The 25,048-nt window shown below is 52.1% G+C and overlaps 1 protein-coding gene across 1 annotated transcript; it reads right to left on the bottom strand.

Moving 5' to 3' along the window:
- Positions 1-9,304: 9,304 nt before the first annotated feature.
- LOC121441802 (Parkinson disease protein 7 homolog) lies at positions 9,305-24,690 on the bottom strand. The gene is made up of 7 exons (XM_041643115.1): positions 24,561-24,690; positions 23,645-23,750; positions 21,091-21,192; positions 19,332-19,391; positions 17,827-17,896; positions 14,212-14,298; positions 9,305-9,664 (listed from the first exon to the last, which is right to left on the bottom strand). The coding sequence occupies exons 2-7, from the start codon at positions 23,732-23,734 to the stop codon at positions 9,504-9,506; spliced, it is 570 nt and encodes a 189-aa protein (XP_041499049.1). The 5' UTR covers positions 23,735-23,750; positions 24,561-24,690; the 3' UTR covers positions 9,305-9,503.
- Between the last annotated feature and the right edge of the window lie 358 nt (positions 24,691-25,048).

Genomic DNA, 25,048 nt, shown 5'->3' with positions numbered 1-25,048 from the left:
GAGGAGGTCTCCGTCAGGAGCCACATCAGGCTGTGAACCCTGGAGGAGGAAGCTGCAGCGGCTAGCTTTTCACACACTGGTCAATCGCTCATAGACCTCAGTACTTGTGCACATTTGCCAACACTGGCATTCAGACCCAAGGGAGGCTTTGCCACTGCAGGGGTCCTTGACACAGCTATGCCCATATCAGCAATACACTTAACACACAACCAAGGCTTCATCCGTCCTTGAAACATTCACTCAGGGCTTCCTGGGCTTCCCACAAGGGGCTCGTCAACTCTTGTTTCAAGGGACAAAGCAGGGCCGGAGGTGGATCTGGTCTTGCTGCATCCTTGCATGTGGTCTTCTGGGGGTTGGGGGTTACTTCATTGCTATTTGCTGATTTCAGATATTGCCAAACAGCTGCCTAAAAGGATTCCCACCTGCAGCCTGAAGCTCCAGTTACTCCCTGCCCCCAGGGCTGGTGCTGCTGGACAGGAGGGAGAGGACGCAGTTCTTCCCCACCTTACTGGAATGTTTACCAAAATGACCACTGTGAAGGTGAGATCAAAGCCAGGCTCTCTGACTATGTTCCACTGAAGTTAAAGATCGGAACAGAGGGAGAACAGGAAAAAAACGTGGAAAGAAAACAGACTACTTATATTTGAAAATAACCAGAATTGCACATGTGTGTGTATGATATATGTTATATTGCTTTGAATGTTTACATTAGGAGAGAAAAAAACAACCTCAAGATTAGTGAGATAGCATCCAGCTTCAGCCAGAAATGGTTCAGAAAGAAAAGAATAAGAATATCAATTTCCGACCGCCAGGTGAGGTGGCACACTCCTCTATCCCAGCACTCAGAAGGCAGAGGCAGGCAGATTTCTGGTTTCAAGGTCAGCCTGGTCTACAGAATGAGTTCCAGTACCGCCAGGACTACACAGAGAAACCCCATCTCAAAAAACAAAAGACAAAACAAACAAGACTGGCAGCTTCTTGAAGGCTTTTGCTCAGCTGGCCGAGTGCTTGCCTAGCCTGCACTAAGCACACAGGCCCTAGGCTCTACCCTGGTACCATAGAAAACCAGGCAAAATGGCGTCTTCTCAGCATTTGGGAGGAGCAAGGCGGGGGGGGGGGGGGTGTCAGAATCTCTGACCACACAGCAAGCTCAAGGCCAACCTGGGACCCGAGACTCTGACAGAAGGAAAGACCAACCAATCCTGTCACCTGTGAAGAACTTGAGCCACACGCTGGTGAGATGGCTCAGTGGGCAAAGGCACTGGCTGGAGCTCAGACACGGGGACCCATGTGGTGGAGAGCAAGAACCCACAGGTTTTCCTCTGGCCTTTCACCTCAACTCCCTTATCTCCCACCCCCTTCTTGGCTGCTCCCTACCCCACTCCTACCCCCACGGCAGGCAGTCCTGGCTGAGCAGGCCAGGAGGAGCAAGCCAGGAAGCAGTATTCCTCCTTGTGGCCTCTGCTTCATCTCTCAGTGATGGGGTGTGATATGGGAGTGTAAGATGGAATAGACCCTTCCTTCCTGGTGTGCTTCAGGCCAGGACGTTTAACCACAGCCATAGAAACCTTAACTAGGGCAGGGCAGCCTGACAACTTGTCAGTTTAGCAGAACAACTGCAGTACTTTCCTCCACGACAGGCTGCGACCTCTGTCTGAAGCCAAGGGCGTCTGTCAGGTTTACATGGCCAGGCATGAAATCCCTCCTGTCAGCCCTCCCGCGGAGCGGGCCACAGTATTTGGTTACCCCTACAACCCCCATGGCACTAGCACACTTATGAGCACATCTTGATTGGCAGGTCGGTGTCAGCGTGCGGGGCTGGCTGTAATACCATGGGTGACCCCTTCCCCAGATGCCTGCAAGGCATCATAAAAGGATGGTCACGTTACAAGCTAGGTGTCCCACAGAAACACTCCCCGGCTGTCCTGCAAAAATCAGTTTCGCCCGCTGGCACACTTCCAAGTCATACTGAGCTGTAAAACAAGCCAACTTGCAAAGCGGTGTACACAACGGCTACTATTGTTTATGTATTTACAAATAAATGTCCACATGGGCAAAAGAGCGCAGGGTGTGGGTCTACACTCACGCCGTTAGACAGTGTGTAAGCTCATAGAAAGGCTGGGGGGAGCACAAGGTGGCGCTTCCGTGGAGACGAGGGGGGATGGGGGCAAGGAGACATTTCAAGTCTTGCTTATAAAGCCTTCATGGTTAAGACCTTTCTGCCGAGCAGGTATTGACACATTTGTATTATTAAATATTTTAAAGTGCTCTGAGACCCAACCGGTGCTGACATGGCGTATCACAGACTAATAACATGATATGATCCACCACCAGGGATAATTGTCCTAAGTGTGTCGAGGGGCTGTGGTTCCTGCGTGTGGCTGTGCAAGCATAACCAAGTACTAGACAAGGTGATCTCACTCCTGCCTGTGAGCTGTGCACACTCCATTCTCCCTCAGGTGAATGATCGCAGGCCACATAGAAGGGGCCAGGCCTCCCGACTCAACCGCTAGAGCTTACCATTCACCCACACATGCAAACTGACCACACGGCCTGGCTCCGGCTGCAGGTCCGCCAACTCAAGAAGAAACCCACCCTGTGGAAGAGAGGCCTGTGGAACCCAGGACCAACACCAACCGCATTCCAGCTGGGTCCAGAATCAGAATGCACCAGCTCCTCGGTGCTTAGGAAGACAGGGACCCGAGCAGGGCACTTCTACACATGGCCTAGCTGCACAAAAGCTTCCAAGAGCCGGGCGGTGGTGGCGCACGCCTTTAATCCCAGCACTCGGGAGGCAGAGGCAGGCGGATCTCTGTGAGTTCGAGACCAGTCTGGTCTACAAGAGCTAGTTCCAGGACAGGCTCCAAAACCACAGAGAAACCCTGTCTCGAAAAAACCAAAAAAAAAAAAAAAAAGCTTCCAAGAGAAGACGTGAATCCCACAGGGCAGATCCAGCCTTCCGCCATCCCACCCAGCACCTTCTACTGTTTGTCTGCTCAGCGTCCCTCGCTACCACACTTTGGTTTTTGAAAACCGTGAGTTCCAACATTAACACCTGAGAAACTAGTAGTGATGCTGCCTCAGCTCTAGCCAAAGGCCTACTGCACAGCAGCATTGCCCACGGAGGCTAGAAGAGGGTGTTGGATCCCCAAAACTGAAGTTACAGATGATTGTAAGCCGACCCAATCCTCTGCAAGAGCAGCCAGTACTGAGCTCTCTTTCCAGTTCCTCTGATTTTAATTTTAAGCCACCTGAAAGCCTCTACAAACTGAATTTAAAAACAAAAATGAAAAACGTGCTTGTTTGAGTCAGGGTCACCTTATGAGGAACAGATTGTCCTGGAACTCACAGCAATCCTCCTGCCTCAGTTTGCTGAATGCTGAGATTACAAGCATGCATTTATGCTAGACCTAAAAACTTTTTAAAAATAAGTGATTATCTATGGGGCTGGAGAGACGGCTCAGTGGTTAAGAGCACTGGCTGCTCTTCCAGAGGACCCGGGTTCAGTTCCCAGCACCCACATAGCAGTTCACAACTGTCTGTATCTCTAGTTCCAGGGGATCTGACACCCTCACACAGACATATGCAGACATAAAAACCACCAATGCACTTAAAATCACATGCACAAAAAGGGATTGTGTGCAAAATTATAAAGTTAAAATAAGTCAGCAAGTTGCTGAGGTGCCCCAGGGAGGCTGAAGCCCTGTGAGACTGCATCTGACCTATGAAGGGAGGGTGTTTGGGAAGCTGAAGCCCTGCCCTGCAAGCTGCAGGAATGGAGATGGTGATACAGTGATGGAGCAGGTGCCGGGGATGGCGATAACAGAGGAGATGTAGGTAGATGCGATAACCTAGGAGGGGCCAGGTGGATGGTGATAATGGGGGAGGTGCCAGGGGATGGCGATAATGGGGGAGGTGCCAGGGGATGGCGATAATGGGGGAGGTGCCAGGTGGATGGCGATAATGGGGGAGGTGCCAGGGGATGGCGATAAAGGGGGAGGTGCCAGGGGATGGCAATAATGGGGGAGGTGCCAGGGGATGGCGATAATGGGGGAGGTGCCAGGGGATGGTGATAAAGGCAATTGTCTCAGTCAGGGTCTCTATCACTGTGATGTTACACCATGACCAAGGGAAGAAAGGGGTTATTTCCTCTACACTTCCAGGTCACGTCCATCACTAAGGGAATCAGGGCAGAAGCTCAAGCAGGGCAGGAACCTGGAGGCAGGAAGTAGAACACTGCCTACTGTTTGCTTGGCTGACTTCTTGCCCACTTGCCATACAAACACGTCACGGTTAAACCATAATTTTCCTTTCTTCTTCATCCACAAGATCTCCTATTAGTAACACAATATAAAACGAACCAACTCTCAAAAGTCCCAGATTCACCAATTCAAACATTTTAGAAGCTCAAGCTCCTTATTAAACATCCAAAGCCTCTCTCAAAGCTCAAGTATTCTATAATATCCATAGCCTCTCTGAAACTCTGAACCGTGGGCTCCTGCAAAAATCAAACATTTTCTGACCCCGAGAGGAAGAAGCAGGGCACACACTCAGATGTGCAACGTCAGGCTCGCAGTACTCACGATTTTCTAGACGCCAAAGGGCTTGTCACACAGCTTGTCTCCTGAGCTCAGACCAGCTCCACACCACGGCTGCTGCTGTCCTTGGTGATTGTCCCATGGTACTGGCATCTCCAACTCCGCAACTGAGTTGTAGCTTCACCTATAACCTCTCCAAACTCTCTTCGGAACTCCAATGCTACCGCATGGCTCCAAGTCTCCACTTCTCTCTATGATCCTTTCAGTCCTGGGGCTTCTACCACCACCAGACTGCACCTTCACCAACAGCCTCTCCTGGACTCTCTTTGGGGACTCCAGTGCTGCCACACAGCGCCAAGCCTCAGTTGCTCCCCAGGCCCTTCATGCTTTCAAAACCAGTACCACCTGGGGCGACTTCACGCATTACTTTTTTTTTTTTTTTTTGAGACAGGGTTTCTCCGTAGCTTTTGGTTCCTGTCCTGGAACTAGCTCTTGTAGACCAGGCTGGCCTCAAACTCACAGAGATCCGCCTGCCTCTGCCTCCCAAATGCTGGGATTAAAGGCGTGCGCCACCACCGCCCGGCTGACTTCACGTCCTGGAACTAGCTCTTGTAGACCAGGCTGGCCTCGAACTCACAGAGATCCGCCTGCCTCTGCCTCCCAAGTGCTGGGATTAAAGGCGTGCGCCACCACCGCCCGGCTGACTTCACGCATTACTAAGCCCATTTGCCAGCATGAGCTGCAGCCTTGGCCCCCTCTGGACCACAGCTTCTGTGTGCTGACCCTGAGGAAGGGCTTCCAGATTCCCGATCCCCCACGATGCTGGTCTCTTCTTAGTCATCGCGAGCTCCTCGGCTCCAGCTGACCCGTGCCAGGTGTTTCGTCCCAGTGGCGCTGCTATCTTGCTAATCGTGGCTCATTCTTCAGCCCCAGCTGACCAGAACCACAGAGTCTTAACTCAAGATATGCAATGGCCTGGATAGTCTTTAAGCAACTCTCAAACATCCCTCTGGAACTTCCCAAGCCAGGCCTCCATCATCTGCACTGCTCCCGACAGGGCCCTTTAATCCGCCAAGCCCCCTGCCCAGAATGGCCTGGTGAGATCTAGGCACTCAGTGGCTCTTCCAGGCCAAAGTTGCAAAATCTTTCCACAATCTTCCCCAAACACAGTCAGGTCTGTCACAGCAATATTCTACAACCAATTTGTTTATGCTTGGGTTTCTATTGCTGTGATAAAACACCATGATCAAAAGCAACTTGAGGAAAGAGTTTATTTAGCTCACAGTTCCACAGCCTAGTCCATCACTGAAGGAAGTCAGGGCAGGGACTCTAGCAGGGAAGGGAGCTGGAGGCGGGAGCTGATTCAAAGGCCATGGGGGAGTACTGTTTTCTGGCCTGCCCAGTCTGCTTTCTTATAACACCCGGGACCATCAGCCCACGGTTGGCACCACCCACACCAGCTGAGTCCTCCTGTATCAATCATCAATCAGGAAAATGCAGCACAGGCCGTCTGGTGGGGACATTTTCTCAACCAAAGTCCCCTCTTCCAAAATGACTCTAGCTTGGGTCAAGTTGACAGAAGAGCTCGTGAATACAGCAGAGATGGTGAAGCTTCCGTCAACTCCCAAACACTTCCTTCCCAGCGCTGAAGCTCTTGTCAGTACTGTTTGTTCAAGACACTTCAGGGCTCTGTGCCAAGAGCACACTGGAGACCAGGAACGGTACCTGCAGGGCCCAGGTGAGCTCCTGCCCTCGGCCCTCACCCTCTGGTCCCATGCGGGAGTTCAAGGGAAGGAGCTGATCTGCACCACAGGCTGTATGAGCCCGACCAGTTCCTGCTCCTCGGGGACTGGGGCCCAGCTGTTGCCCACTCACCAAAGCAGAGATGAGATCCTTCCTAAAACCACCCAGAGGCTTTGGCAGAACGGGCTTCAGGAGTTAATATTCCCCTCGATCCTCCGTGAGGCATCAGTAGAACATGGACGGAGGGCCCAGACTCCAGGATGACACAGCTGGCTATGCACTAAATGTGCTTCACGGCATCCTGTGGCTTCGGACACTTAGGACACACCAGGGCAGAGCGTACCCTGGATTAGAGTTGTGTGTACACCACCCTGGAGTTAGGGGTGTGCACCACCCTGGAGTTAGGGGTGTACACCACCCTTGTATGTTTTGTGTTGTGGGAATCAAACCTGGGTTTCGTGCATGGGAGTGGGCTTTCTACTAACAGTTACCCACCCCCAACTCCCTCCCTGGGTTTTAGTCAATGAAAAAAGCAGAGAGAAAAAGCAGAACTGTGTGGTATCTGTTCTGTGCAAACTAGGAAAGAAAACTCAAGCATGGTGAGGCACACCGGTACTCAGGCTGAGGCAGGGGCATTGTGAGCTGCCTTTACAAAACCACAAGAGGAAGAAATTGTAGGTACCAAGGCCACTCCCAACAGAAGTGCCCACTGTTGTGCTGGGTAAAAAAGTGCTGTTAGCCTAGTCCTCTTTGGGGTACCACTTTGTACCCAGAAAAGGAGGGTTGACCCTGCCCCTCAGCAGCCCTCAGTGGTAGCTATAGAGCACTCTTTTGAGATGAAAAAACTTAAAAAAAAAAAAAAAGGAAATGGCACTCACACACGTACACCCCAAGGTGAAGTCACTGTGAGTGAGCCCAGACTGCGGAAGAGACAGCCCACTAACTGGCTACACCCCATGCCTAACCCCAGGCCACCTTTCCATATGTACAGCCCACCCCACCCCAGCCACCCCCAGTTCCGGGTCCCCAGACACCTGTTAGTGAGGAGCAGGCTGGACAAGCATGGCAGGCAGAGCAGCCCAAGGGCTAGAATCTTATCATCCCCAGTGCTAACAGGCTACAACTAGCCAGACCTGAGAGCTTGATGAGACAGCTTCCTGGAGCCCCCACTCGACACTCAGAGGGAGAAACCTTCACTCCAGATGTGCAGGCTGATACAACCTCCTCTAAAGCCTTCTTTCAGGGCGGGCTTTGCCTGGTGGCCTGCAGCTGCTCCAGGGCACAGCCAGGTTGTGCGCTGCAGTGTGGAGGTCACAACCAACAGTGATTATAGCAGAGAACAGTTTGAGGTGTCCCAAGACAAGGGTCTCGGTCTAGCCCAGGCTGGTCTGGAACTATACGACCTAGGCTGCTCACAAACCACCTCTGGTCTTTGGTTTTCCTTGCCATATCAAGTGTATTATACAGGCACCTCAAATTCAAGCTGAAACTCCAATTCACCCAGCCCTGCCATCTCCTTTACCAGCTCCTGAGTCCTAAAGTCAGCGCCACGGATTTTACCTCTTTACTTATTTGTTCAAATCAAAAATGTGAGCACTGCTTCCCACTGCCTTCCTGCCCCATCCCGTCTCTGAACACCCTCCTCTGCCACTAGCTTGCCTCAGCATGGGTGGCCAGATCCTGCTGACTCTGACAGCCTGTGGTGACCCTGGCAACCGGGTCACCTCCACTGGCTGCGGCCTCTTCAGCTTCCAGCACTCATCTTGCCTGTCCTGCTTCCCCACACCCAGAGCAAGCACCTGCCTCGGGGCCTTTGGGCTTTTTCTTTTATGCTTGAAGCCTCAGCAGAGACCTGCCTTTTCAGATCTCCCTAAGAGCCCTTATCAGAGAGGCCTTTGCTAGCAGGCAGGCAACTTCATTTTGACCACAGGACACACCTGCGTATCCTCTCATCTGCCCCCCTCCCGCCCCAACTAGGCTCTGTAAGGACAGGGCCCCTGGACTGGCTCCCAGGACCAGTGACAGGGCTTGACATATACTAGTCTTTGGTAGACAAGGAGCTGATGGGAAAGGGAGAGCTTTGAGCTTGTGGTGATCCTCCTGCCTCAGCCTTCCTAGTACTAGGCTCACACCAGTGTCTGACTGCCATAACCCAGCCGCACGCCTTTAATCCCAGCACTCGGGAGGCAGAGGCAGGCGGATCTCTGTGAGTTCGAGACCAGCCTGGTCTACAAGAGTTAGTTCCAGGACAGGCTCCAAAACCACAGAGAAACCCTGTGTCGAAAACCAAAAAAAAAAAAAAAAAAAGTTTGGTCTTTAATATCCTAAGTCACTCCAGCATGTAAACAAAACCTCCTGTTGTTTCTCCCTCAGCATTCTGTTACCTGTCCTAGTGTTTATCAAAATATTCATGTGCGGAAGGCAGAGGCAGGTGGATCCCTGGGAGTTCAAGGCCAGCCTGGTCTACAGAGCTAGGTCCAGGACAGCCAGGACTGCACAGAGAGTCCCTGTCTTGAAACAAAACAACAGTGCAGTTTCAGCCTTGCTTTCTAGAGCAGGAGCTGTCCAAGTGCATCTCGAGAAAGGCAGGTGTGTTCTTTAGTGACAGGATGGCTGTCAGCACGCCCTCTTGGTTTTTTTCTTGGCCACCCCAGGAGACCTCGAGAACCCAAACTGAGCTGCCCTCTACTGGTCTAGCCTGGGCTGTGTGGTCACTGCAGATGAGGCCCATCCTCAGCATGTTTTCCTCCTGAGTGGGAGCTGAGTGATACCTAGGAATGCATGGGTGCTCTCACCTCACCCTAGAGGAGGGGATGCAGGAACCCCGGGAATCCCCACCTCTGCTGACACTTAACAGCATTGAGGGACTAGCCCCCGGGATGGGAGAAACCCTACCTCATGGGGCTTACCCGGGCATCACTCCCAGCTGGGGAAGGGGCTCGGCGGCTCCTTCTGTGGCTGTACCAACAGCGTCCACCTGCAAATGAATCCAGTAATATCACAAAAGCCAGACACAAAGCAGCTGCCAGGAGTTGGTAAACTGTTTATTCTACTAGGAACATTCAGAAATGTACAGACCTAGGCTTCGGGGTGGGATCCCCATGTGGTGGCTACATCACACGCTAGTTCCAGAGGCTCACTGGCTTCTGGACACAGTATGGGCCGAGGATAGGCACTGGCTTCCAATGGTCTGCCTCGACCTTGGGGTCCAGGGCTTGGGCTCTAGTCTTTGAGAATAAGTGGTGCCTTCACTTGGTCAGCCACCTCCTTGCCGCTGAGCGCCTCCACAATGGCCAGTGCAAACTCGAAGCTAGTCCCCGGCCCTCGGCTGGTGAGGATCAGGCCATCCCTTTCCACGCGGCTCTCTGAGTAGTTGTAGTGACCTACAGGGGACAGATACGGTTGCTGTAGGTTATGTTAGCTAGACAGCACGCCCATCCACTCACTGGGGCTGCCATGTCTGGTCTTCCCGTGCGCAGCAGCTGTCTCCTAAGGCCTGCAGGCTATCACAAGCTCTGCAGAAGACAGTAATGCGCATAAGAGGGAGAGACAGCTCTGAGGGGAACCAGAGATGAACTTCCCCACTTCCCACTTTGCCACAGGGACTCAGCATCAGGCCAGGGTGCTGGGACAGAAGCAGGGCCTTGGCCGCCATGAGAACACAAACTGGCTGATCCACAGGAAGAGCCCCCGTCCTCTGCGGCCTCAGACCACACAAGACTGCAGCTGGGAGGCAGACATCAGCAGCCAGGCTCTCTTCCTCTGCTTGCCACCTGCAACTAAGACACTGTGGGGTACCCCCACTGGGACCCCCCAGCTCTCCTCCCCATTGTGTCTCTGCTACAACAGGACCTGCTCCACGTGACACAGCTCCCTCCAGGCCGTCCTTACTCATCTTCTAGCCCTCACCTACAACCCAGAGCTTCCTGTCCGTGGGCCTAGGTGTGTTCCCATCACCCGGCCACCCTTGGGCCTTGACTCAGTGTGGGCCTGGAGCAGGCCGGCTGACCTCCACAGCTGGGGTCTGCCTGTCACAGCAGCTCCGCACCCCTCCAGCACCTCCGCACCCCTCCGGCACCTCCACACCCCTCCGGCACCTCCACACCCCCTCCAGCACCAGCTAGCAACTTTGTCCTTTTGTTTAACATCTGCTGTTGAAAGCACTTGGGGCCTCTTCTGTTCTGACCAGAGCACACAGCACAGACGCAGGTTTCAGGCCAGGGTGAAAGTTCCTTGATTCAGTCCCACTGCCGAAGGGCTCTAAACCAACACTGCTCCTGGTGGTGCTGACCAGCGTGCACAGTGCAGAGGACCCCACTCTCAGGCACCCATGGAGACCCTGTGCCTAGGCTATCGGGTCTGCGGTGTCAGCACAAGGGAAAGTCTGGGACAGAACCTTTAGGGGAGGAGATGAAGTGGGGACTTTCAAAGGCAGCAGAGTGCAGGAGGCCTCCAGGGCAAGGGCTCCCGCGAAGGATCAAGTGCGCAGGCACACAGCTGATGGTGAGGAGCAGGCGCACAGGCGCTGATCCTGGACCTCCACACCCAGCTAACCACCAGCACAGCATCAGCATGAGATGCTTGGGCATTGCTTCATGCCTACTGTTTCTGCCTAGAATGAAGAGCTCAGGGCATTCGGGGTTCACTGAGCCCTCAGGAGGAGTGCCTTCCTACCCCACTCCAAACTCAGCCCATCCGCTTAAGTAAGCAGGTGGAGCGTAGCAGAAGCTTCCCATTTACAGACAGTGAAGGAAGCAGGGACCATCACTTGAAGGGAAGTTTCGGTTTTCCCAGCCCTGCTCTGACAGCTACACCATGTCAGAACTGCCTAGTGAGGCACTTTAAAGGGCTCAGCCAGGGTTGGTACTTGTCAACGGCCCCCATCTAGTGGCCACAGTAAGGAACGGCCTCAAAAAGAGTACCGCTGCAGCCTCGGCTGCTGCGGAGCCTGGAAAATGAGGCCAGCTGGGACTTGTGAGTTTAGGGTAAATTTGCAGACTTTAAGAAATCTCTTCAGAGAGAAGGCAAGTGGAGAGGCAGAACATAAGGCAGAGACCATGCAGAAAGTCGCTCACACTGGGGAACACCAGTGTGGGGCAGTTACCATAGAGACCTGAAGGCCAGAGAACCCCGATCCTGGTTAGCTGCTCCTCTAAGAAAAAGCAGCCAGCCCTGAGCACAGTGGCTCTGGGGTCCAGGACTCACAGGTCTGTCAAATGCCCAGAACAGTCAGGTGCAGGACAGCTACAGCCCTTCCAGAATGATTTCAAGGGTCACAAGGGTCAGTGTCCTAAAACAGGACTTACTGACTGCATGCTTAGCAATGACAAAAGGGCAGGGGAGCCTTGCACTACAGAAAGGGGAGAGGAAGGAAGGATAGAGATGGGGAGGGGAGGGGAAGAAAGGGGAGAGAAGGGAAACAAACGAGGGTCACCTGGCCTTTGAGCCTCGGTGTTCCGGCCTGGGCAGCAGGATGCTACCTGGCCTGCCATGGAACTGCAGGCCCCAGGGAAGCTGTGGCACTGTAAATTCAGGGACCCTACGATGAGTTCTCAGCCTGTCTTTCAGCAGCAGAAGAAAACACACAAGATGTGGGACAGCCCTTCCTGCACTGTCCCCAAACACAGTGTGCCGGCCACACACCGCCCAGGCTCAGCCCCATTTCATCAGCTCCACACAAACCCAGCTCCCGTATTTACAACACCAGGAGCCACAGCGACTACCACGCAGTTCTCCTGACAGTCTCCTGATAACTGAGGGAAACACAGCAGCACTTGGCAACACACTAGAGCATCCGGAAGTGTGGCCCAAGAGCAACCCTCTGTCTATTTTATGTCAACTGGACACCGGCTGGAGACGTTCGGGAAGAGCAGCTCTCAACTGAGAAAATGCCTCCATTAGACTGGCCTGTAGGCAAGGTTGTAGAGCAGTGGCTCTTGACCTTCCTAACGCCGAGATCCTTTAATACAGTTCCTCATGTTGTGCTGACCCCAACTATAACGTTTTTGTTCCTACTTCATAACTGTAATTTTGCTACTATTATGAATTATAATGTAAATATCTACACCTGCCGATGGTCTTAGGTCTCGATCGATAGGTTGAGTGCTACAGCTGCGGAACATCTTGAATGATGATTGACGCGGGCGGCCCAGCTGCAGGACTAGAATTGGAACGTGCCAGGCACTTGCCTTTAATCCCAGCACCTGGAAGGCAGAGGTGGCCTGATCTACAGAGAAACCTGGTCTCAGCGAATCAAAACCAATCAGCTTGGAATGACACCCATTGTGATGCTGGCATTAATATGAGATCTGGGGACAGGCAGGGAAGGTTACGGCTTAATAACCTGTGTGTGTCGATGTCAAGCTGACAAGGGGACAGTTGTACTAGTCAGTGTTTATGTCACCTTGACGAGAACTACAGTCATTTTAGAGAGGAAGCCTCGCCAGGGGTTGCTGCAGCCTTTAAATACAGCACTCGGGAGGCTGAGGCAGGTGGATTCCTATGAGTTTGAGGCCAGCCTGGTCTACAGAATGAGTTTCAGGACAGTCAGTGCTGTTACACAGAGAAACCATGTCTCAAAAAAACAAACAAAAAAAGTTTCTCGACAGCATGGTTCACACAGGCAACGAAGCAGAAACCAGTCAAGACCCATGAGCCAAAGAAACAAGACACAGCAAATCCCAGTGCCAATCTGGGCAAGATGACTACGGAGAAGGCAAGGCTAATAGGAGAAGCAAGTGCTGCCTGACAAGGGCACACACTGCCCTTCAGCTACTTGAGGTGAGGCAGGAGGATGGTGTGAGCCCAAAGTCTTTCTATGCAACATAGTGAAACCCCATCTCAAACCCAAAGCAGGCAGCAGAAGGGCCTACTAGGACCTCACCTGAGTAAGAATACTAAAAAGTTAGAGGGCAGACCCAGAGCTCATGAGACAGCTGAGCTGTCCAACCAGTGGAGGGGGAGGAGCTAACCTCACTTCACCCGCCTATCTGCAAGCTTCCTCATGAAGAAGAATTGCTTTTATAAATTTAATAAAATTCAGCTAGGTATGGTGGCTCACATCTTTAATCCCAGCACTCCGGAGGCAGAGGCAGGTGGATCTCTGTGAGTTTGAGGCCAGCCTGGTCTACAGAGTGAGTTCCAGGACAGCCAGGGTACACAGAGAAACCCTGTCTTGAAAAACAAAACAAGAATTAAATAAAGAAACATGTCACCAAAGAAGCTAGTCTGCCACTTAGGACGTCCCCTGAGGGTCTGTTGCACTGTGGTAAAAGGACATTTGTTGAAACTATCATCAGGGTTTAAATTCTACCCTTGTGATGTGGGATACCTCTCTGTATGCTGTGAATATCATTGGTTAATAAAGAAACTGTTTTGGGCCTATAGCTCTGCTATAGGGGAACAGAGCTGGGGTGGGGCTAAGCTGAATACTGAGAGAAAAGAGGTGGAGTCAGAGAGACGCCATGTATCCTCTGACAGAGACAGACGTGCTGAAACTTTGCTGGAAGGCCATGACCTCATGGCGATGCACAGATTAATGGAGATGGGTTAAATTAATATGTAAGAGTTAGCTACTAAGAAGCTAAAGCAAATGGGCCAAGCAGTGATTTAATTAATACAGTTTCTGTGTGGTTATTTTGGACTGAGCAGCCAGGAAGCAACAAGCGGCTTACCTACAACACCCTTGGGTGGCTGTTAAGACATTCAGTAAAAATAAAAATTAAACTGGCATTTCAAACTCTGTCCCATTTGACAGTCAGGGATCTGGTGCCTCCACACAGACTGGCACGTGCCCTGCCCCAGCCGAGAAGCACACCGAGGGAAGGGAAAGCAGCACACAGGCAGGGAGCTCCTGAGCAGCTGGGCGTCACAGCGCTCTCCCCCAGATAGGTCTTGAAGATCTTCCCGTGGGAAGTAGGGGCACACTTACTTCCATTCAGCATTTTGTCCTTAGCCCCTGGGTGTGTTGTGACCTTGCTTCCAAAACCAATTTCATGAGCCAGCAGAGCTGTAGGACCTAGAAGACAAAAAGAAGATGAGTGTGCAAACAGAAAACCCGGGCTTTAAACCCGCAACACTGCTGGGCATGGTGGCGCACACACTGAATCCCAGGGCTCGGGAAGCAGAGGCAGGAGGATCTGTGAGTCCCAGGCCAATCAGGACTATAGAGTTATGACTCTGAACAACACTGTTCAAACACACACGCGAGGGTGTGGCCGTGGTGAGCCTGTGCTCAGCACATCTGCCGAGGTGCACAACTTCTGAATGCTTCAACAGCTGTAAAACGTCCCTCAGTGTGGCAGAGCAGAGACAAACGACCCGCAGGAGCAGGGATCAATGTTCCCGAGTGCAGAGGGGAGGGGCTGCCCTGCTGAATAAACTCTTGCCGTCCTCCTTTTTTCCCTTGCGATCTTTACATGCATGGCGCTTTGCCTGCAGTATGTCATGCACGGTTGGCTCCCCTGGAACTGGAGGTGCATGTGGTTGTGGGCCACCATGCCTGTCTGTTGACTGCTGTCTGTCCTTCCAGCTCCTGCCTGACTCTTTCTGAAGGAAAGAGTTAGTTTTGTGGCAGAGACATGGGGTGAAAACATGCACACTTGCGGCTGTTTCACAGCTGCTCTTCTGCACTCCAAGTATAAGTTAGGCCACTCAACCAGACACGCACCAGCTGGCAGGGCCAAGATGGAGGCCAACATGTACTCTGCAGGAGATTCCTGGACTGACATCTGAGACGGGGTCCTTCTGAAACCACCAATGTGGAAAACCATGCACACTGTCGGTCCATGATACCTGAGGGAGGCCCCGCCTCTTACCATGAGCCCCGAGTACTCACTGAAAACGGCCAGTTTCACTGATGCTCACAGCAGACACTGTGTCTAAGAGTCTGCAACAGAGACTGAAAAACGACCCTCGCCTGCCACCACCCTCTTAAAACCTAGTTTTTTCTGTCTGTCCCCTCTAAGCCTCATCACAGGAAGACAAAATCAACACCTAACCTCACCCGTCAGCGAGCTCTTACTCGGCCGCTGACTGACTCTCCCGCTCCCTCAGCCCTGACTCCTGCAGAACAAGAGCTCTAGACCCACAGCCAAGCACCACAGTTGCCACAGCAGGAACTGGCACAAAGAGCCACCGTCCAGGCCTCAGATTCAGACCAAGCCCAGAGTAACCTCTTGAGTCTAAGCATCACATACATGCCCTTCTCTACACAAGACAGCTGTGGAGGACAGAAAATTTCCAAAGTCTAGAAAAATGGAATAATTACCACTCAATATTTTTTAAGACAAAAGTCTCCCTTTGTAGCCCTGGCTGGCCAGAACTCACCATGTAGACCAGGCTGGCTCAAACTCAAAACTCAGAGATCTGCCTGCCTCTGCTTCCGAGGATCTGGGACTAACGGTGTGCCCCCTCCATGTCCAGTTACCATCCACTTTTATGTGAGGGGATTCATGTGTACCTCTCAGATCCTTACTAGCTAAGACCTGAACAGAGAATCCTATGTCACCCTCCACTTGGCAGCAAGCTTCAGCCGCCGACCTTGAGGGAAGAGCATGGCTAAACCAGTCAGGTCTCAGGCTGTGTCTCAAGGCTGCTCCCCTGGTGGTAGTGACACTGTTGCTTCATGCAACAGGGCATGCCTTCCTCATGGTAAGCTCCTAACTACTGATTTCTGGGGGGGGGGGGGGGCAGAGAATTTGAAAATTAAGACAAGACAGACTTATTACTACTGCCATTATCCGAGACTGATAAAGTTAGCTCTGGGAATGCCTCTTCCTATAGCGCCACCTGGTGGACACTGGAAAAAGAACAGCCAGCCGGCGGGAGCTCCTAGGGTACCCTGAACTATTCTTACACTGACAGGACTCCTCCACCTGCAAGCTTCCTTTTCTCCCTTACTCAAAGAAAAGCTCCTGTATTTCCTTCCAGGAAAGCCTCCCTGACGGTGACTTCTTCTTTTACTTAGCATCATCAAGGGCAAAGCTAACAAAACAACTGTGTTTGTGGAGTTCAAACACGGTACTGATTCCTGACCGAAGCACCAGACGGCCTGACCTCTGCTTCATTCCCTGGCCGAGCTACTCCTGTTCTCTCTGCTCACTATTCAGGCTGTGACCCAGGACAGCCAATGCGGTGAGCACACTGCTAGCACTGTTTCCTTTTCAGTAACAATCTGGTCCACAGGAAGGCCTCATTCAGCTTGCCTCAGCACAAGCGGTGACCCAGCTAAGGCTGATCATGTTCTACTCAGTGACACAGAAAAACAAGATGACACCACACTTTAGCTTCAGTCAAATCGGAGGGAGCAAAGCCAGGGAAACCCTAAGGAGGCCAATGTCGCAGGTCAGTGAAGAACACCAGCCCACCTGTGACTCCCTGCCCCAAGACAGGTCAAGGCTGCAGGGATCGCAGGACCATCAACCAACAACACCCCTGGGCCTCAGCACGGCAGGGAATCAGAGCGTAGGAGCCAGGACAAGGTGCCCAGGGCAGTGCCTAAGAGCTCCCACTGGCTCTGTGATGGCTCGAGCACACAGTGTAGGGGCCTCTGAACTTCTACACAGATGATGCCCATTGCTGCGTCACATCAGAGATTGAGAATGGTTCTGCCTGTCTGTCTTTGGTGCTGGGAATGGAACCCAGAGCCCCACACATGTGAGGCACACAGTCTACACCTGAGCTATTCTACTGGCCCCAAAGTGGGAACATTTAGAACGTCCCCCAATTATGCTTCCCCCTTTCTTTTCTTCTTTGAAGAGAGGCTCCACTATGTAGCTCAGGGTGGTCTTGAACTCATGAACCTACTTCTAGATCCCCTGTGCTAGGATTACAGGCACGGTCTCCACGGCCAGCCCAGAACTGGGAAAACTTACAACAGGAGACTACGGCATGATGCCTTGCCTGAAGGATGGCCTCGACAGGCTGATGTCATTCCAGTAAGAAGTGAACAGAACAGGTGCAGAAGCTCCTGCACGATAGACTGTCCCCAAACAAAACCATCCACCCTTTAGTCACGGGTTCACCTGTTCTGTGACACACGGGAAAGGCACCCAACAGGCAGACACTGGCAAAGTCGCACTGACCCAGAGGCCAGAACATCATCTGATATTAGGGCAGCAGGAATGGGTTTTCAGAAAAGCAAGCGATTACGGTTCATGGCTCAGGACACGTCTGAAATCCAAGAAGACCTTATTTGAAGCCACGGGTGTTCAAGAGCACTCAAGCAAAGACTCAGCAAGCCGGAGGCAGGAGAGCCCCGCCGAAGCTGTGGTGTTCAGGCCACAGATTCGTGCTGACTCTCCTGGCAATCCGAATTGCTGACACAGGCTCTGCTGGAACAAGCGGTTTGCTGGACACCAGAGGTCTTGTCCTCCAGGTCAGCAAATAGGGAAAACGGTGAGTTTCCCAGAACAGAGGCCCAGAGCACAGAGAGACAGAAACAATCTCGCTCAGCTGCAATGTTGTGACGTTGCGGCACTGAAGGCCAGCTGTGTGCGGTCAGGCTTCCCCTCGGAGCTCCCTCTCCACACCCGCACGTACTCACCTGCACAGATGGCAGCTATGAGCCCCTTCCTGCTCTCCTGCTCCTTCAGAATCTCCTTCACCACAGGCGACTAGAGAGAACACACACACTCGGTCACCACTGAGCCACAGAGCCTCCTGCAAGAGCTGGGAGAGTCATTCTCGGCTTAGCTTCCTTCCAGCAGCTTTCCAGAAAGAGCTCCAATCATTAACACGGAAGTGACAGGTTCCCCATGCGCCTGTGTTCCCAAGCCTGGGCAACAGCACTCCCCCCAGAGAAAGGCCACCTCAATAAGGATGAGCAAGGAAAGCAATGTCACCAGGGCACTGAACCCTGTCCTGTGCTGCCTTCCCATGGGACTCTTGACACAGGGCTTGAGAGGAAGCACAGAGGCCACCTCCGGCCCCACAGCAGCCCCTGACCCGATGACAAGCAGGCAACACCTTCTAGGTTGAGCCCATTTTGCTGCAGCAGCCGCTGGACATTCGCAGCTCACACTAGTCTACATGCACTGAGCCTATCTGCAGCTGGACATTCGCAGCTCACACTAGTCTACATGCACTGAGCCTATCTGCAGCTGGACATTCGCAGCTCACACTAGTCTACATGCACTGAGCCTATCTGCAGCTGGACATTCGCAGCTCACACTAGTCTACATGCACTGAGCCTATCTGCAGCTGGACATTCGCAGCTCACACTAGTCTACATGCACTGAGCCTATCTGCAGCTGGACATTCGCAGCTCACACTAGTCTACATGCACTGAGCCTATCTGCAGCTGGACATTCGCAGCTCACACTAGTCTACATGCACTGAGCCTATCTGCAGCTGGACATTCGCAGCTCACACTAGTCTACATGCACTGAGCCTATCTGCAGCAGCCGCTGACATTCGCAGCTCACACTAGTCTACATGCACTGAGCCTATCTGCAGCTGGACATTCGCAGCTCACACTAGTCTACATGCACTGAGCCTATCTGCAGCTGGACATTCGCAGCTCACACTAGTCTACATGCACTGAGCCTATCTGCAGCAGCCGCTGACATTCGCAGCTCACACTAGTCTACATGCACTGAGCCTATCTGCAGCTGGACATTCGCAGCTCACACTAGTCTACATGCACTGAGCCTATCTGCAGCTGGACATTCGCAGCTCACACTAGTCTACATGCACTGAGCCTATCTGCAGCTGGACATTCGCAGCTCACACTAGTCTACATGCACTGAGCCTATCTGCAGCAGCCGCCCCATTTCAACCTACTCAGCAGTAAATGTTCCTAGAACCACGCTCTGCAATGTTAGACACCACTCGGCTAACCTCGATGTTTTTACTGAGTCTGCAGTAAATGTTCCTAGAACGGCCCTCGGCAATGTTAGAGGCCACTCGGCTAACCTCAGCTAACCTTGGCTGCTTCTGCTACGTCTGCAGCACGATCCCTCGGCACACCAGATCAAACACGACAGAACAGAGTAGAAGATGCAAGACTTTCCCGTAAGCCCCTCACTGAGGAATGACTGAGCAGTTTACCTCAGATAAATTTTGTGCTCCCAGATTGCCTCCTGGAAGAACCACCACGTCGTACGGTCCCTGTGAATTGGGAAACAAAAGGGAACGTTTTACTTCTACTGTGTTAATGCGAGCCCAGGAGCAGCTTCGTATCTGAGGATGCACTATCTGCACAGAACAGCGCACGCACCTCAGGGGTGGGGCTATGCACACAAGCAGCTCTAGACAGAGCTTGAGCACACTCTTAGCACAAGTGAGACCCTGGGTTTGATTCTTCAACACTAAAAATAATAAGGCATAGTGGTGCCATCAGAAGGAGGAAGCAGAGCAGGAAGATCAAGGGTTCAAGGGTACCCTCCACTACACACTAAGTTTGAGGCCAGCCAAGTATACATAAGACCCTGTCTCAAAACAACAACAAAAAAAAAACAACGCAGCTATGAGGGCTGGAGAAATGGCTCAGCAGTTAAGAACCCCTGTTGCTCCTGGAGGGCTGCAGTTTGGGTCCCAGCACCCACATGGTGGCTCACAACTCCATATAACTCCAGCTCCAGGGGACCCAGCACCCTTTTCTGATCTCTGTGGGTACTAACACAGACAGACACACACTCACACATAAATAGTCTCTTTTTTTGTAAAGATTTATTCATGTATTTTATGTATGAGTGCTCTATCTTCATGCACACCAGAAGAAGGAATCTGATCCCATTATAGATGGTTGTGAGCCACCATGTGGTTGCTGGGAATTGAACCCAGGACCTCTGGAAAAATAGCCAGTACTCTTAACCCCTGAGCCATCTCTCCAGCCTGGAAATACTGAAACTTCTTAGAGAGGAATGCACGGCCCTCCACTGGGGACAGCGTGGGGAATTACACTCATGCCTTTCCCACCTTTGCTGCCACGTCTCTGCTCACCAGGGCACAGCCCATCTCTTATCACCCTGAGTCATGACCTCTGACCTCTGGTAGTAGCTGAGGGTCAATGGGCAGGCACGCTGATGAAAGTGATAACCAATAGTCCCCCATCACCGTAAAAACAGAGAAGGCAACAGTTTAAGGAGCGCTCTCACCTCACCCTCAACCCACTACTCAAGTGTGCATCCCTCCACACAGGTCATTCGAACGGGAAGAAAAGGACAGGAGCCGGGCCCATGACCCAGACGACAGAGGTCACAGTCAGGCCACCTGGGCCACCACCAGTGCCACTTCCAAAACCCTGTCTCAAAACAAACCTTTAAAAAGGGGGAGAGGCTAGGAGGACAGAAGTCAGTGGCAGAGAGCTCGCCTGACATGGAAGGCCCGAGGTTCAACTACCAGTACTGAGAAAAGAAAATGGAAAATATGGTAGGCTACTTACAAGGCAAGGAGGCCTCTGGGAGAAAATACCAAGAAAGAACAATGCTCCCACTCAGCCGCCACTACCCTGCTCCCTCCTGCTCCCCCACCCACACCACCCACTTATCGGACACAGGATCCAGCCATTCTCATTCAGGTACATTTTCTTTAATTCTTTCTGTTTGTTGAGACAGGGTTTCTCTATGTAGCCTGGCTGTCCTGGATCTTGCTCTACAGATCAGGCTGGCCTCAAACTCACATTTCTGCCTGCCTCTGCCTCCCGAGTGCTGGGATTAAGGGTGTGTGCCACCACCGCCACCAGCCAGAATCATTTTCTTGAATTACGTCTGCTCTAACTATAGTCATAGATACAACCAAAAGGCATTTCAAAAAAAAAAAGTAATAAGCCCCCAGAGAAGGAACAGTCCACATGTACAAAACAAACCTGCTTTTTTGCATCTTCAAGACTGGCATCAGGACAAATCATTACATCACGGCTACACTGCACGGGGTCTTTCCCAGCCAAGCCTGCAACGGTGACTTTAATCTAGGAAAAGAACAGATGCTCAAGACCATGAAGATACACAGACACGGGCAACATTTATACCCATTCCGTGGTTCTAAGTAACTAGTCAGGGAATACCACAAAGCCAAGTCGAGGCAATGGCCAAATATATTTAATACTGGTCTCTTCTGTTTTGCCTGAGACAGTCCTAACTTGTAGCTGAGCCGCTGCCCCAGTTCTGACTGGCTAGGACACGCTTTACCCCACACACGTTGAGTTTGGGAGATGAATTACAGGGTCACCCTATTAATAACCCATCTTGCTAAGCTACCGTTGTCATTTAAATCTCAAGATCTTTTCCAAAAGTAGAAAGGAAAACCAAACAAATAAACAATACTTTATCCTCCAGAACACTCATTAGGGGACATTACCAGGAGCTAGTACCCAAAACACGGACATTTCCTACAGTGCTGGGAGGTCACAGGTCAGCTCATTGAAGACGAGCTTGCAAAATTTAGCAACACTGACCACAACAGTCCTGGTCCAGCAATCCCATGTTTAGGTGCTGAGCCTAAAAAGCCGTCCTCATGCTTGCTTATTGCAGAGGCTGGAGAGATGGCTCAGTGGTTAAGAGCACCTGGATTTGGTTCCCAGCACCCACATGGCAGCTCACAACCACCTATAATTCTAGTTCTAGGGCATCAGGCACAATTTCTGGCTTCTTCGGGTACCAAGCACACATGCAGTGCAGACTTACATGCAGGCAAACATTCACACACAGAAAAAAGTTGAAAATCTCAAATATCCAGCAGCACAGGCTATAACTGGAATGAGGAGGCGGTGGTATTCCACACTGTAGAGCACTGTGCAGCAGCATGAAAAGAGGACGCTGGCCTTCCAGTGTGCAGATCTGAGTGTAAACACACACCGGGGCTGAGCTCTGCTCACAGTGTGTGCAGAGCTGACTGTAAACACACACCCGGGGCTGAGCTCTGCTCACAGTGTGTGCGGGGCTGACTGTAAACACACACCGGGGCTGAGCTCTGCTCACAGTGTGTGCAGACCTGAGTGTAAACACACACCCGGGGCTGAGCTCTGCTAACACAGTGTGTGCGGGGCTGACTGTAAACACACACCCAGGGCTGAGATCTGCTTACACAGTGTGTGCGGGGCTGAGTGTAAACACACACCCGGGGCTGAGCTCTGGTCACACAGTAAGTCAGCACAGCCGAGTGTCTGCACTTGGCTCTTGTGAGAAGAGGCAGAGTCAGCACTGTTCTCAGGTTTGTGAGCCTGGCAAACATGAGGGCAGCCCTTTACAATGTTACAGAAGTGACATGCTGCATGCAAACACAGGAAGGAAGCACATGCTAACGCATGAGCCAGCACACTTCGGCCTGAGGACAGTCATGTCTGGGGAAGGAGGAGAGGGCACGGGACTGAGGAAACTTACAAAGGGGACTCAGAAAAAACCCAAATTTCAAAGCATTTGCTTTAAAACAAACAGACAAACACACAAACAGTGTCCAGGCCAGGGTGCAGGCACATGGCAGCCAGCACAACTATGCAGGTGGCTGCAGCAGGACAGCCTGAGCCCAGGGGTGCAGGGCTAGCTGGGACACAAACACACACCTGTCTCTTCAAATAAATTAATCAGCAAATTTTAAAAAGGGTCTGAAAGAAATAAGACAAAGTGCTACAAGTTGGTGGTTTTTTGTTTTGTTTTGTTTTTTTTTTTTTTTTTTTTTTTTTTGGTTTCTCGAGACAGGGTTTCTCTGTGGCTTTGGAGCCTGTCCTGGAACTAGCTCTGTAGACCAGGCTGGTCTCGAACTCAGAGATCCGCCTGCCTCTGCCTCCCGAGTGCTGGGATTAAAGGCATGCACCACCATCGCCCGGCTGGTACTACAAGTTTTTTTTTTTTTTTTTTTTTGGTTTTTCGAGACAGGGTTTCTCTGTGGCTTTGGAGCCTGTCCTGGAACTAGCTCTGTAGACCAGGCTGGTCTCGAACTCAGAGATCCGCCTGCCTCTGCCTCCCGAGTGCTGGGATTAAAGACGTGCGCCACCATCGCCCGGCGTACTACAAGTTTTTAAAGTCAGCAGTGAGCCAGACATTTGGGAAGCTGAGGCAGGAGAACTGCCAAGAATTCAAAGCCATCCTGAGTTACGTGGTAAGTTCCAGGCCAGCCTGGTCGAGAGGGTGAGCCTCTAGCTCAAAAACAAAAAAAAAAAGTGAGCAGAGAACAAACTAATGTTTTACTATGTAATCACTGTAGCTTTGTACTTGAAATAGTTCACAAAGTAGGGCTGGCAAAAGAGGCACTGGCCTCCAAGCCTGAGGAGACCTTAGCTTTATTCCCTGGACCCATGGTGGACAGAGAGCCAACTCATACAATTCACCCTCAGTCCTCCACATCTGCACCCCAGGACCCCAGGACGCAGGCTCGAGTACAGTAAACAAGTAAAAATGACAGGCTAGCGCATAAGGGAGACTCACCCCAGCTCGGCGCATGACATCCACGGGAATCACTGTCTCCATCTCCTCCGCGCCTTTGGCCAGGATGACCAGAGCTCTTTTGGAAGCCATTTCTAATTCTTAAAGACTTAAAAAAGAAAAAAAAAATTGTTTAAAAAGTTGCCACTGTTCAAGCAGTGTGAACAGCTTCCTGGGAACAGGCCGGGACAAACGAAAGCAAGCAGTTTAGGTTAACACTGCTTTACATGGTAGACGTTCAATCGCTAATTCTGGGTGAAAACAGGGTAGCTGGCCTGCAGGGATGGACCAAGGTTTAGTTCCTAGCACCGTGACAGCTCACAACTGTCCCTAACGCCAGTTCTAGGGGATCCGGCGCCCTCTTCCGGCTTCTGCGGGCACTGCACGTATATGCACGCAGGAAAAAAACACACCAAAAAATTTTTAAAAACAGAAAGCAGGGATGGCTAACATATGTTAGTAGTGTTTGGATTTTCCTTTACTGTGCTTTTTAAGTCCAATTTCTTACAAAGGCAGGTCACATAATGGGCCGTGAAGAACTGATTCAAAAAAGAAAAAAAAACCTACATTTCACGGGTCACAGAAATGAATACACAGTCTGGAAACTTGTACATTTTTGGGGGTTTTTGTTGTTATTGTTCCAATAAGCGGTACTAAAAACTCGGGACCAGGTTGGGGAGATCAATCTGACCACACTGTTAATGATGAAGAGAGACGGAGTCAACCCTGTGGACAGCCGCAGCTAGACGCCTCTGCGGAGCCCTTTTCGCGTGTTTTCCCTGCACTTTAAGTCCAAGCCACAACTCCGTGCAGAGCTCTGGCCCGGCATGCACCGCGGCCGCCGCCCCCAGCCCGCCCGGCCGGGACCCTCCCCGGGCAGCGCGCGGACAAGCCGGCCTCTCTGTTCCCGGGCGCTGACCTGCACCCGCGCCTCCTCCACCCACGCGAAGCCTCGGTCAGTCACGCAGCAAACCCACGCCCGGCCCAGTCACACAGACAGACTCGCAATGCAGACCGCCAGCACGCATGCGCGCCGCCCGCGCTGAGGCTGCGCAGTTTGCTCGCTTCCGCCTAGGGTGCGTCACATCCGGTCGGGCCCATCCCGGCGAGATGGGGGGGGGGGGGGAGGATGGACTGCGTTGCCACCGCGACCTTTAGATGCCAAGGCGTGAGAATGGCCGCAAGTTCGAGGCCACGCTCAGCTAGAGCATGACCGCCTCCCCCCCCCCCCCCCCCCCCGCCCCATGCAGACAAAAGAGAAGAGAAAATAAAAGCCCGGCGTGGTTGCCCACACTTGTTTGTAATCCTAGTACTTGCGAGACGGGGGCCAAAATTCAAGGTCATCTCTGCCTCCCGAATGGCAGGCTAAAGGCACCGCAGCCCAGCGCTGTGTCCCTTCTTGCCCCT

The sequence above is a fragment of the Microtus oregoni genome, unplaced genomic scaffold (assembly GCF_018167655.1).
Source record: "Microtus oregoni isolate MIOR12 unplaced genomic scaffold, Mior012 000081F_ref0000091, whole genome shotgun sequence".
Lineage (NCBI taxonomy): Eukaryota > Metazoa > Chordata > Mammalia > Rodentia > Cricetidae > Microtus > Microtus oregoni.
This window is presented reverse-complemented; position numbering and strand designations above follow the sequence as displayed.

Bases quoted from the DNA above. Each gene is read 5' to 3' on its own strand.
- LOC121441802 (XM_041643115.1), bottom strand. From the start codon at position 23,734: ATGGCTTCCAAAAGAGCTCTGGTCATCCTGGCCAAAGGCGCGGAGGAG. The intron at 21,193-23,644 runs GTGAGTCTCCCT...TTCTTTTCCTAG, and splicing joins ATGTCATGCGCCGAGCTGGG to ATTAAAGTCACCGTTGCAGG. The intron at 19,392-21,090 runs GTTTGTTTTGTA...CCCAATTCACAG, and splicing joins TTGAAGATGCAAAAAAGCAG to GGACCGTACGACGTGGTGGT.